Source organism: Myodes glareolus, chromosome 21 (genome assembly GCF_982192425.1).
Source record: "Myodes glareolus chromosome 21, mMyoGla1.1, whole genome shotgun sequence".
Taxonomy (NCBI): Eukaryota; Metazoa; Chordata; class Mammalia; order Rodentia; family Cricetidae; genus Myodes; species Myodes glareolus.
In genome coordinates this window covers 44143919-44156885 of record NC_142046.1, presented here as the reverse complement: position 1 = coordinate 44156885, position 12967 = coordinate 44143919, and the positions used below count along the sequence as shown (strand labels likewise).

General features: G+C 45.3%; 1 protein-coding gene across 2 annotated transcripts in view; it reads left to right on the top strand.

Annotated features, from left to right (window-relative positions):
- The window catches only part of Dpp4 (dipeptidyl peptidase 4), a 79114-nt gene that overhangs the window by 42418 nt on the left and 23729 nt on the right, over positions 1 to 12967 (top strand). For both annotated transcript variants that reach the window (XM_087900008.1, XM_087900007.1), the window contains exons 11-17: positions 4947 to 5082; positions 7251 to 7295; positions 9289 to 9396; positions 9644 to 9711; positions 10652 to 10705; positions 11059 to 11180; positions 12690 to 12737. In XM_087900008.1, coding sequence (XP_087756134.1) covers positions 4947 to 5082; positions 7251 to 7295; positions 9289 to 9396; positions 9644 to 9711; positions 10652 to 10705; positions 11059 to 11180; positions 12690 to 12737 — 581 coding nt within the window. The remainder of the gene's footprint in view (positions 1 to 4946; positions 5083 to 7250; positions 7296 to 9288; positions 9397 to 9643; positions 9712 to 10651; positions 10706 to 11058; positions 11181 to 12689; positions 12738 to 12967) is intronic.

The window sequence follows — 12967 nt, the reverse complement described above, 5'->3', positions numbered from 1 at the left end:
GAGCAAAGGGTGGCATGGAGCCCGCGGCCGGCACTGGCAGTACGCCTGTTTCCTCTGGTGATTCACTGACTTAATCACTCCGCAGTCTGCAGTTGCTCGGGGTAGCATTTCCCTCTCCATTTTTCCTTCCAGTTAGCAAAGCAGGGCTTATTTTAAATATCATTAATGTACAAATGAAACATCTACACAGCTAGAGGCAGAGGTGCCACCTAAATGCCTTTCATGAAACACCCCCCGCCTCGCAAGGATAAGAAAATCACGTTGCTAGAGTCGCCACAGCAGGATGTTCCAAAGTTACACTGTGCGAGCAGTCAGCTGACTTCCTTCATAAAATGTAGCTTGTTCACAACTCTCAAGGAATAAATAGATCTTATTGAGAAAGGAATTGTACACTCGAGGAATCTCAAAGAATGGAACAGACTAGTAGAACTTCCCAATGGGACAGGCAAACTCGTTATAGGAGGGGCAAGTATGAGCCGGGAAATCTGAAGGCATCTGCTTGATTTGAATCCTGGTCCCAAAATTCCTTGATTGGGCGATCCTGGGAAAGTTCTCTAACCTCCCTGCACCTATGTTTCCTCCTCAGCTAGGCAAGGAACCACAAAGGGACCTGCCTCACAAAGTGGTCCGGAGTCTATGGGAGGCACTCAGGCAGCTCCCAGCACAGAATCAAGTTCACATGAGTAAACACTCTTAGTGTTAAGTCCAGAAACTACTTCACTGCTTCAACATTCAAGCCAACCAAATTCCCCTTCTGCATCATCGCCAAAGCCTTGAATGTGTGTTGTGTTGTTGGGTTACTCTGCCTAACCTAGGACAAGAGACTTAGGCTCTCAAGAAGGCTTGGCGCTGCAGGTGTGGGCTTTCCCCCAGCATTTCCCAGTTACCACAAGAGGGGAAATCTGTTCCATATTTGCCCTCCTCCTCAGTCGGAATGTTATCCTACAAAAGATAGTTGGCAATCCCGCTGTTGGATTTTTTTTTTTTTATTTACAATGGGGACTTTAACCTTTGAGACAAGAGTTCAGTGAAGTCATCTATACATTTACATCTTTTTCTTTTTTTTTTCATGACTCTTCAGTGTCTTCCTGTGGTGTGATACTGGCTCCAGGCTGTAACTAGAAGGAAGTATGGTTATAAAATGTGTTTCAAACAGACTGTCTCCTGTCATGGTAAAAGGCCTCAGCCGAACCCTTTCAGAGTGCAGAGTACATTCTGGGCCACTGACCGTGACTAAGGTATCAGGTCCAAGTCCAATAACCTTTATCTAGAAAGGGACAGGGAAGATGGCCAATGCACATGAGTTTCCTGGCTACTCTCCCACATTCCATTACTCAGTGTTTTCAAATGGCAAAAGTTGCATTATAGTGTGGACTTTCAAGTCTGAGGTAGAACATATGATTTTCATAGCTAAAGTTACCTACCATGGGTGACAAGGGATCATGAAAGCATTCTCTTGCCCCCAGCTGCCTCTCTGCCACCAGAACACTTTTAAAAAGAGGAAGAATATTTCTGGGTGCTGGTGTGTACCTGTGAGTCAAGTGACTTGTTCTCCCTAATGAATGGGTTCCCACAATCTCCTCAGATCCTACTTAGGGTTTTGTTTTTGTTTTCTTCTGATTTTGGTTTTTTGAGACGCGGTCTTCCCTTGTGGCCTAGGCCACCTTTGAACTCTCTCAACCATCTGCCTATTTCATCCTCCAAAGAGTTTGTTGTTATTGTTGTTGTATTTGTTTGTCTGTCTAATCTAAATGAACCAGTTAGATAGAACTGACAGACGAGGATCCCTGATTCAGCTCCATCTTGGCTGACATTCATATTGATGTCACCCACAGCTCTGAATGGTTTTACACTTTTGTCAAAGAAGAACCTATGGCAGGGAAACTGAAGCTTTCTCCTGAAGCACGGCCACTCTTGTTAGCGTCAGCATTGTCTCTTGCTGCTCCCATACCGTGACTGTGTGACAGACAACATGTCGACCACAAAGACTGAGAAATAGTTACTATCTGAGCCCCAACTAAATGTTTTTTAGTCTTTTATCTAACACATTAATTTTGAAAAACTTTACTTTCCATGTCCCCTTTTTGATTTTTCCCTGTTATTTTGCAAGGATAGATCACTCATCCTGGGTAAGAGTTAACTCTCTTTCTGCTCATTTGACAGCTCCTCGTGGGTGAGCACAGAACAGCTGGGTTAGATAAGGGGCCCTGGCCCCTTCTCAGTAGGTGAGAAGAGCTCTCAGACCCTGCAATCTGACAAGCTCCTGGAGGCTCATGGTACTAATGGCTGCAGCAGCTTTCTGAGAAAATGAGAAAATCCTACTGATGTGGGGGGTGGGGGGGGGCTTCAGCTAAGAACTAGAGAAGTAAGGGCAGGGCAGCCATTTCAGAATAAAAGTCAAAGTGGAAGAAAGAGAGACCAACTGGGGAAACTGGTGTGTTTAGGAGAACATAGGCGAGTGTGAAGGAGATGGGCATGCACAGGAGAACAGGGCCAGCAAGACAAGGAAACTTGAACAGTAAGGCACCATCATGTAAACAAAGGTGATGCTTGCTGGGTTGCTGCACAGGTCCTCAGCATCTGAAACCTGCAGTGAAATAACACGAGACCCAGAGGGTCTCCAGAGCATCCATGCCATAAAAGGGGAAATGTGAAGCTTTAAGAGGCTTAAAGTGCTTATTCTTGGGTGCTCAGTTAACATCTGCTGCAGGCTTCAGAGCCTAGGAGAGGAAGGGAGAGAAAAACAGATGAATGTTCTGGGAGGAAGGATGACTGTGGGTCCTAAGAAATCAGAACATGAAGTTTGCCCTTCCTGAGAGCTGCGTTCCAGGAGAACTCAGCAAGCTGTTTTATGAACAAGACTCCTGGGGCCCCCGCTTCAAGGAGCTGGCAGCCAAGCCAGAAGCACAGGATAACCAAAGGGAGGGATGGCTACCCCTGTGGGAGGCCAAATAAGGGAGTGAAGGAGCACAGGAGAGCAAAGTTATGGGATCAGAAAAAAAAAGTCAGATAAAATACTCGTTGTGAATTCCTGACAGAAGGGTGCAAGGCTTTTATCAGACACTGGAGAGAAGAGATAAGAGGAGTCGCTGAAGTCACACCGAGGATGGGCAAAAATATCCAAGGAAAGAAACCATCCAGAGCCAAAAATGTTAGGGAGGCTAGCAGAAGAACAAACTGTAAATTCCAACTTCCTCCCATGCCACTATCAACCAGGGCACAGTCCCCAAAGTACTTGAAGGTATGGACTGGGGAGGATGGCCTGCTAGACCTGGTTCTATAACTTTGGGTAAAAATACTACAGAGTATTTCATTCATTAGGGCCATGTTTTGACTCTTGAGAAATGTGTTTTGGCTTATAGTTCTTGGATTTGAAAACTATGTAGAGGGATGAGTCCACCCCCACGCCATCTGAAAGTGAAGTTGATAAAAGGATGAGCTATGGTTTCATCCTAGTAGCAAGGACATGTGGAACACAAAGACTGAAAACTAAAAATTCCTTAATCTTTGGTCTAGAATATTAATTTTGAAAGACTTCATTTTCAGTGTCTTGTTTTTGTTTCTTCCCTGTTCTTTGCAAGGATAGATCACTCGCCCTGGGTAAGAGTTAATTCTCCTGCTCATTTGACAACTCCTCACTGGGTTAGCCCAGAAGTTCTGGGTTAGATTAGGTACCCTGGCTTCTTCTCAGTAGGTGAGAAGAGCTCTCAGACCCTGAATTCTGACAAGCTCCTGGAGGCTCATGGTACTGATTTAGCAACAACGACTTTCCGGGCAAACACCATTGACAGGGGTCAAGTTAAACTACCAGAAGATTCTGGCATCTCTGCCAGTGTCCCTGACCTCGTGGTATTACTCTCAGGCAGCAGAGTGGGGATGGAGAAGTTTCACATTTGACCCCCCCCCACCAGTGGCCAAGTTCTTAACAGTCCTAAACATATGGTTTCAGTCACATGTGTGTGTTCTTAGGTTGTGTCTTCTGTTTTCCTTATTGGATATACTTTATTGAGTAAAATGTTCATTTGCAATGAGGTCTGGGAAAAAATTCACATTTCTTTTTTCCTGAGACAGGATTTCTCTGTGTAGCCTTGGCTGTCCTGGAACTAGCTTTATAGATCAGGCTGGCCTCAAACTCACAGAGTTTGTCTCTGCCTCCTAAGGGCTGGGATTAAGGGTGTGCACAAGCTCATATTTCTTTTATGTGTGTGTGCATGTGTGTTGTGTACATGCTGGTACACTACAATTTGTATGTAGTGGAGACACACTTGTAGAAACCTGAAGTTGATATGGGGCATCTTTTTGGATTGTTCTCTTGTAAACAAAATTTTTTCTGTTCTGCCCCGTCTCACAGCTGCTTCCAAATAATCACTTAAAGGCTTATATTAATTATTAATGTTTGACCAATATCTCAGGCTTATTACTAGCTAACTCTTACATTTAAATTAACCCATATATCTATGTTTTGCCACATGGCTCAAGGCTTGTTACCTCATTTTCCACATGTCCTGTTTGTTTGGTGATGGGCTCATATATCTCTAAACTCGACGCTTCTTCTCTCCCTTGTTCTGTTTGGCTTTTCCACCTAACCTTATCCTGTCTGGCTGTTGGTCAGTTAACTTCTTTACTAAACCAATCATAGCATAACCTACACAGTGTACTGGAATATTCCACAACATTCTCTACTCTTATTTATTGAGCAGAATTTCTGACTGAACACAGAACTGGCCAACTCTGGCTACTCTAGCTAGAAGCTTGCCTGAGGAATCCCCCTTTTCCTGCCTTTCTAATACTGGAGTTATGAGCAGAGCCAGAGCTGCGGGGATTTTACTTGGATTGTGGGGTCAGAAGTCCAGTCTTCATGCTTGCAAGGCAAGCCCTTTATCCACTGTGCCCTCTCCCCAGCTGCGCAGTGTCTGAGACGTCCCCCTCGCCTTCTCTCTCTCCAGGGATCACTATCTGTGTGATGTAGCATGGGTTACAGAAGAGCGAATTTCTCTGCAGTGGCTCAGGAGGATTCAGAATTACTCCGTGATGGCCATCTGTGACTATGATAAGACCAACCTAGCGTGGAACTGTCCCCTGGTAAGATCTCACTGGAGGCTCTGCTTTTCCAACAGCATGGGGGCATGGGACTGAAGGGCTCCTGGTCTTGGAGATAGAGAAGGTTGAAGTTTAGTAAGTGGTTTAGTCTCTCTTCTCTCTGAATCCATATTGAGCCCAGAGGCAGCAGGTCAGTCTTGCTTGTCAGACACGTGCTACCGGGTGGTGCTTCCTTTTCTCTTCTGCACACTGGTCACCGTGTGCTGGTTGTGAAGATGATCATGTGGGAAGGGGAGAAGGAGTGACTAGACACCCAGAGGACAGGATTTGATGTCTGTGTTCAGTATCAGGCAGAGGACCAGAGCCTCCTGATAACAGTTGTTTAAAGAGATAAAACATAGAGGATGGGAAAAGACTGGCTGAGCGTGTGGGAACAAAGTGAATACCAGGAGGGGACAGATCCTGTACTGGACCACAACCATCTCTAAGCAGAAAGCAGATTTGGAACTCAAACAAATAACCATTGGCCTGAGAGGGTGGCAGTGCTGAGGGAAACTGAGTGTTGAACCAACTGAGGTGCAGATGGTCCCAGGCAGGACACCTTGAAGTTTTTCTAATCTGAGGATTTCAGCAAAACCTCCTTGAGAGCCAGCAACCTCAGGAGAGGCAGGCACTGAAGTCTTCCAGGCACATGCCATGACTACTTTGTGCCGCCTTGCCAGTTCTGGCCATGCTACATACTGGTAACATGGTCTGGCCGGTGTTCCACACTCCTCCCTGCTCTCATCCTAGATGGGCACAGGGCAGATTCCCACCTGAGAACTCAACTGACACTCCATATCTTGACTCATGCAGTTCTTTATGTGAGAAACACCGTTTAAAATGTCTCTACCTTGCTGCTAAGCTATGGGACTTTTTTTTTTTTTTAAATTAACTAGACAGCCCGTACTTCCCCAAAATGATCGGGAGTGAGGTTGTGAAGAAATGCTGTGAGATTTTCTATGCCTTGAACATTTATAATGCGTCAGGCACAACGGAACCCCGGGGCACAGTGAGGTTAAACGTTGCTTAAGGCATAGGACGCAGCTGAACTCAAACTGCAAAGCCCAGGCTCTTGGCTTCTGCTGCCTCATCACAGTATCAGGATATTGTGTCGTAAGAGGCTTTAAGATAGCAGATACTGTGCTGGAGTCCGGTGGAACAAGACAAGGAAACGGCTCGAGGGAGGATGTGTAGTCATCTAGGATAAGATGTCCTATGTGGATAGATAAGGGAGAAAGGTGCCTCCAAGCTGAGCATTGCGCAAGGACATTCACGGGGAGCAGTTCAGAGCACGGAGGGACTGAATGCACTCACCCCCTGAGCTGGAGGTGAGGTTAGAGATTTCGGTTTGGCTTCAGGAACCATGCGGAGATGTTTGGATTTATCTTGGAAGGGTGGAAAGCTGCTTTGGGATTCTGAAGTGAAGAGGATATTGGGAATAGGGTTATCTGTTGTCCAATACGATGAGCTAGGGGCTGAGCAGGGAGGATAATGGATCAGAAGGAATAAAGGGAGTGTTAACACATCCAGTTAGGAGACGGTGGCGGCTGAGCACTGGAACATCCTCCAGACAGGACTATGGATGTAACCATAGAGAAGGACAAAGGACAGAAGAGCTGAAGAAAGAGGGTAAGGGCGGGGGAGTTCCATGAGAAGAGAGCAAAAAGAGTAGGGATCGAGATTGAGTAGCTGGGAAATAAAAGGCCTATGAATATGCTGGGGGACTCAAGGAAAGCAAAGGGCCTCGTTCAACTGTGTGAGCTTCAGGACAGCTCTAGGTCAGAGCTCCAGGCAACGGAGGTGAATGATCAAATGCAATTACATGAACAAAGAAAATACTAACATAAATAGAATTATAGAATGAGAGATTGTTTCCAATTATGTCATCATAAGCATCATTTCCTTCGGAGTACATTTCGTGGGGCTAGGGATGCAGCTCAGTTGGCAGGATGCTGAATTAGCATGCCCAGAGGCCTTGGTTCGATTCCCAGCAGGAAGTACAGCATAGAGCATAGTGGTGGTCCCAGGCAATTCTTGCACTTGAGAAACTGAGACAGGATCAGAAGTTCAAGGCTTTGGTTGTATTGTTGGTTGGAGAACAACCTGGAACACGTGAGACCACATTTTAATAAATAAATGGAATTCCCCATCTTCCTTCTTCTCCCCAGGCACAGCAGCATGTTGAGATGAGTACTACAGGCTGGGTCGGAAGAGTAAGTGTTCTGCGCTACGGATTTTATAATATTTCCCGACTGCTGCTCAGAGCTGGTTAATGTGCAACTGTCCCATAGTAAGGCACTATGTTGTCACTGCTAGAAATGTGAGTTGGCCCATTTCTCAGAGTGTTAGCTGTGCTTCCTACGGCGAGACAAGCGGCACACTGAGGTCAAGGGCACAACTGACAGAATAAAGCCTGTTCTCCAGGCATCTGAAAGGCAGCCACTCCCGAAAAGGCCACCAGGATGCCGGATGTCCTCTTTGACCCGTTGCTTGAGTTCTGCACTTTCAAGGCAGAAAATGTTTCTTAACGCAGCCTGGACTGCAGCCACGAGGACCAGAACCTACCCTATACTGTGCACAGCATACCTCTCCGGCGGACATCACATCCGTGTGTGTGCACACGTTGGTAGGCACTCTGAGGAAGAGCTTTATCTGGGAAAGCAGGGTGACCCTTGGAGACTCACAGCTTGGCTCGATTTTCATCACATCACATGTACATGCACTACCAGCCCCCCAAGTCTGAGACCAGGGAGGAAAGCATGGAGGAGGGAGGTGCAGGGAAGGATTCTAGCTGCTATGACACCTTGAGTGACAGGTGAAAACTGACCAGCATCCAACTTCTATGATGACTTCTATTAATCCTTCTTTAAAAGGGAAACAAAGTGACGCAAGCATTGTAAACATTTCCCGGCTTCTGGGTGAGAGAGGTGAGGCTTCAGTCCAGGAAGACGACCCCTTTCTGCTGGGCTGGAAGCTGCCATACATTCACATGTCCTTTTTCTCCCGGCGCTGATTGGGCAGAGGGGAGAGGTTTGCCAACATGAAAAGTGGTTTCCTCCATGGCAAGAGACATGCTACACTTCCTCACGACTCTTTGAAAAAAATATGTTTTTTCCTCTCTGTATTTAACCAGACAGATGCCACTTTTCACACATTTCTTCTAGGCTCAACTCCATCCAGGGGAAACAGGGAAATGTATTAAAAAGATAAGGCTGTGAACATAGGTCTAGAGAGGGGAATGTGTTTGAGAGCTCTGTAATGAGAACACCAAGTGTACTGCACGCCTCAGCTTGCTCCCTAAATGAATTCACTTTGAATCACTAAATAGAAGAGGCGAGCCTTTTCCTTCCTTCCCCAAATGGGAGCTGATGAGAGAGAAAACGCCGAGGGCGAAGAGAACCAACAATTTAAAAGACCATCCCCTACCTGCTCCGAGTGTAACGATGAAATAGAAATTAAGACGCAGCATGGTCCTTCCAGGCTGAAAGAGACGCTCTTCTATTTAAACATCATTTTTGGAGAGCTCTCTTTTATTGAACTTTTTTTTAAAAATAAAAATTTTGTTCTACATTTCCATGTAACCATTTTTTTCTTTGTAAATTATTGATCATCTTTAGAAAAAATGAAAAGGCTTAGGATAAAAATAACTACATGAATGCTTCCATGGGGACTCTATAACAGATATTCCTGGTGGCATCGAGTCTAGAAGTGGTTATAGACTGTGTCTGACTTTAAAAAAAGAAAGACACAAACCTGTGTAAAAGCAGGGATGAAAATTTCCCCATACTACAAACCACTTCCAACCTGAAACAGTTAGACAGTAAGCCGTTTTCTAGAAAGTACAGTTGCAACATCAAGGACGTTCCCTCTTTAAACAGCAGTGAATGCTAGGTTGCATGTCCATAGGGGTGGGAGTCTCCATTATCAGTCTCACGAGAAATGCCCCAGAACGATGGAAACATGTCTGCGTGTCCAACATGCACTGCAGGCATCTTTATCTTTATTCTCACGTGTAGCGCCATCAAATGATCCTGAGTTTGCCTTCTGTTCCGTGTTTTCTAGTTAGGGAGACTTTCATTTTCAGACCCTCCACTGAAACACAGGTACTAGAGAGGCCTTCCACACCCTGGAGTTTGTCCTGAGATGAGACTGATGGTGTAATAATAATAATAATAATAATAATAATAATTTTGCTCTGTTGTCTAGTTTAGGCCTGCAGAGCCCCACTTCACCTCTGATGGTAACTATTTCTATAAGATCATCAGCGACAAGGACGGCTACAGACACATCTGCCGTTTCTCCTACGACAAGGAAGTAAGTGTACTTATACAGCAGATCCTAAGTGGACCTCTTTCCCTGACTAGAACAACATCATTTGATGGCACTGAGCGATGTGTACCAATAGACTAATTCAGATTCTTCAGTGGTGTATGGGACACAGCGGAATAGGACACTGGTGCCCCCAAAGTGACCTCATAGTTCTCTGAATTCCTGATATGGATAACTCTATTGAACCTTGATAAGAGAGTCTAATAAGTCTCATATTTAAACTCTCAATCAGGACTGTACATTTATTACCAAAGGAGCCTGGGAAGTCATTGGGATCGAAGCTCTGACCAGCGATTATCTGTGAGTATAGTTCTAATAATCAGTAAATAGGCTGGAAACCCGTATGTTATAATCACACCCTCTCACAGAAATGCGGGAAAATCTCCCACAAAGAGTCGTCGATTTGGAATGTGTTCAACCCTTTTTTTTCCTTTTTAACATACGGAAGCCTTAATGATTTTCACATATGCTCAGCAGACTTGATACCATGCCACCAAGCGGTTCTACCTCTTGGTCTTACCTGCTTTGCACTGGAGAGGTTTCAGCCTCTCTGGGCCACCCCTAATGGCTTCAGGGCCCTTCTGGCATCCCGTTAACATCAGACTTACACGGACTCTATGAGAGGCTGAGAAAGACAATTTTATCTGCTGGTGTTTGGCCTTGCTCTTTGGAACATGGAAAGCGTTGTTTAAGTGCCTATGATAGTATACATGAGCTGTTAGCAAAAGGCGTGTTTTTCTCCTTTGGGCTCTTGGGCGCTTCCTTTACTGGCCTCAGCGCAGAGGAATTTACCATTTCCCAGAGCAGTTTCTGAAAACTTTGCACAAGGTGCCCTGCCACTCTCTGGAATATTCATCCCCTACATCCATGCAGTGTGTGCTATAAAACAGAAAAGACAACACAGGATTGGTACTTGGAGCTGGAGGGGGGGAGGTTGATTTCAAGCTAGCTGTCCAGACATATTTTTCATATAAAAGCCCTGCTTTAAGTTGTTAATTACCACATCTATCCAGGAAGAACTCCCGGAATTCCTAGAGTGAAATGTTTAAAGGAAGTGCCTGGGTAGGGAAGATGGAAGGAGGTAGCTCTGGGGTGGGGTGGAGGAGCAGCCCAGCAAGTGCAGACAGAGGGCACACAGGACAGCCGTGTGTGTCTCTGTGCCTGGGGTCAGAGAACAGGGGATGGACGGGACATTTCTATAAAACGTGTTCAATATATATTGCCTTTGTTTTCCTCTCAGGTTCTACATTAGTAACGAAAATAAAGGAATGCCAGGAGGAAGAAATCTCTATAAGTAAGAAAGAGTGCTGTTGAGATGCATCAGGGTTTCTATGGACAGATTATTCCTGCACTTGCTCTCTCTCTCTCTCTCTCTCTCTCTCTCTCTCTCTCTCTCATGTCTTGTCTAACTGATATTACACTGGAATTGTTATAAGTACTGCTATTTATTAGTTGTATATAACTAAAACAATGGCTTTTTAAGGGGTTAATGGGCATTTCCTAAAAATGGGAGATCCAAGTTATTGCATGTATTGTATGACAAAGAGAAAGAATCTAGAGGGTCGTTTTGGTAGTCTGAGTCCACGGAAACCAGAGCATGGCATCATTTAGCTTCTTCCCTATTAATCACCACTGTTGGTTTTCCAGAATTCAACTTACTGACCACACCAATGTGAAGTGCCTTAGTTGTGACCTGGATCCAGAAAGATGTCAGTATTATTCAGTGTCATTCAGTAAAGAGGCAAGGTACTATCAGCTGAGATGCTTGGGTAAGTTTGCACCGGCTGTGGGGAAGAGGGGATGACAGGCCTGTGGGCGCTCCTGTCCCTACTGTCCTGAGAGAGGTGGTCCTAAGGACTTCTTCCCAGCACCAAGTTTTGCTTCTCTCCTCTACCCTTTTGCCTTTGTAGAATAGGAGCCCTCGAAGACACCTCAGCCCTTCTCTATCCAATCATGTCATGCGATATGTGCACATTACCTTCTCTTCCCTCTGAGTTTATTCTTATACAACTCACATGTTACAGGTTTTGAATGATTATTTTATGCATTTGCCCCTTAACTTAATAAGAAACTGTGAGTGGTGCCTGTCACCCAGGGCACGCCCTGCCCTGTCCTCTGTTGACTTCTCTACTGTTAGTATTTATTACGAGGCAAGAAGCCTGGGCTTAGGGAAGGCGCAATGGGAGGTTTAAGTCGCACAGTAAGTTCAAAGTACTCTAACGGAAGTCTCCTGCATCCCCCTTTGAACGCCGTTGCCAGACTGCATTTCAAAAGAGAGAAGGAATCTAGATATTCTAGAAAGAATAAATAGTCAATGGCATAGGGGAACTTGACACAAGCTGTTCTGTTTGTTTCTCACCGGTGTGTTTTGTTGATTATGATGCATTTCTTTAGTCTTCTTTACCATGGCTACACCATGCTGTCATTTCTTGAGTATGTATTTTACACTAGCTACTTTGCTATTTAATATTTAGGATCGTATTGAAATCTTAATAGAACTTTTCAAAGTACATATTATTCTCATGTAAAGGTGTATTGGCGTGCAGACACGTTGGTCTGACTTATCCAGGGAGTCAGCCGGGATTCAAACCTAGGTCTAGCACTGTCTTTGCTGTGGTTTTTCAAGCAAATATAAACATCAAATCTACCATTTTAGATGCATTAAGATCAACTAGCTCACAAGGGAGCTTGCTATACATTACCTTCCACTCCATAGCTGTCACAGTTGGGATAAATAGTGACGATAAGAGCTTGCGAGAAAAACACTTCCGAATGCCAGAAAGAAGCGGCTTATCCAAGTCAGGCACTGCAGGTGCACTGCCTAGCTTGCAGACTCTCCTGAGTGGGCCCGTGAGGGCGTGAGAGGGGACTCGCCTCCTCCTTGTGGAGCTGGCTCCAGAGCTCAGGGCTTGAGAGGTGGTCTGGTCAGCGTGGGGTGGCAGACAGGAAGTAGAGAAGCGTAAGCTCTCATTTCAGCTGGCTGATGAGAAAACTGGGCATGGAGATAGCAACCTGCCTAAAATGCCCAGCAGGGCAGAGGTCCTTTTTCTACCCCATTTACCTGAGACCCGTACCTTTCCAGCAATTCATCCTTTGCTTGATTACAGTTATTTTTAAAAGGAAAAAAAAAGTGGGGGTGAGGAGGAAGCAGCTAAGCTTCTGATCTACTGCAATAGCTCTTTTGTGTTCTGCCAGACGGTAATAGCTGGTATGCTGGAAAGCTCATGTATGCATGCTGTACTCATCTAAAACATCTTTCTCACTGATTGCATCCACAGGCCCTGGTCTGCCCCTCTATACTCTGCATCGTAGCGCCGATGATAAAGGTATTTTGCTACGTCTCACCCTCCGCTGGCTTGTAGGAAGGCATGGGTCAATAGGACCCAAATGAGATTTTTCCTTTGCTTTAGTGTCCTAGCAGTGAGTTGGACACAAGCCTCCCTACCTGAAGTGTGCCCAACCCCGTCGCTGCGCTGCACACATGCTCACTAGTGCATCACGCGATCTAAATTCTTTGCACTGTTGTGAGTTACTGCTGTTTCATACACTTGTTTAG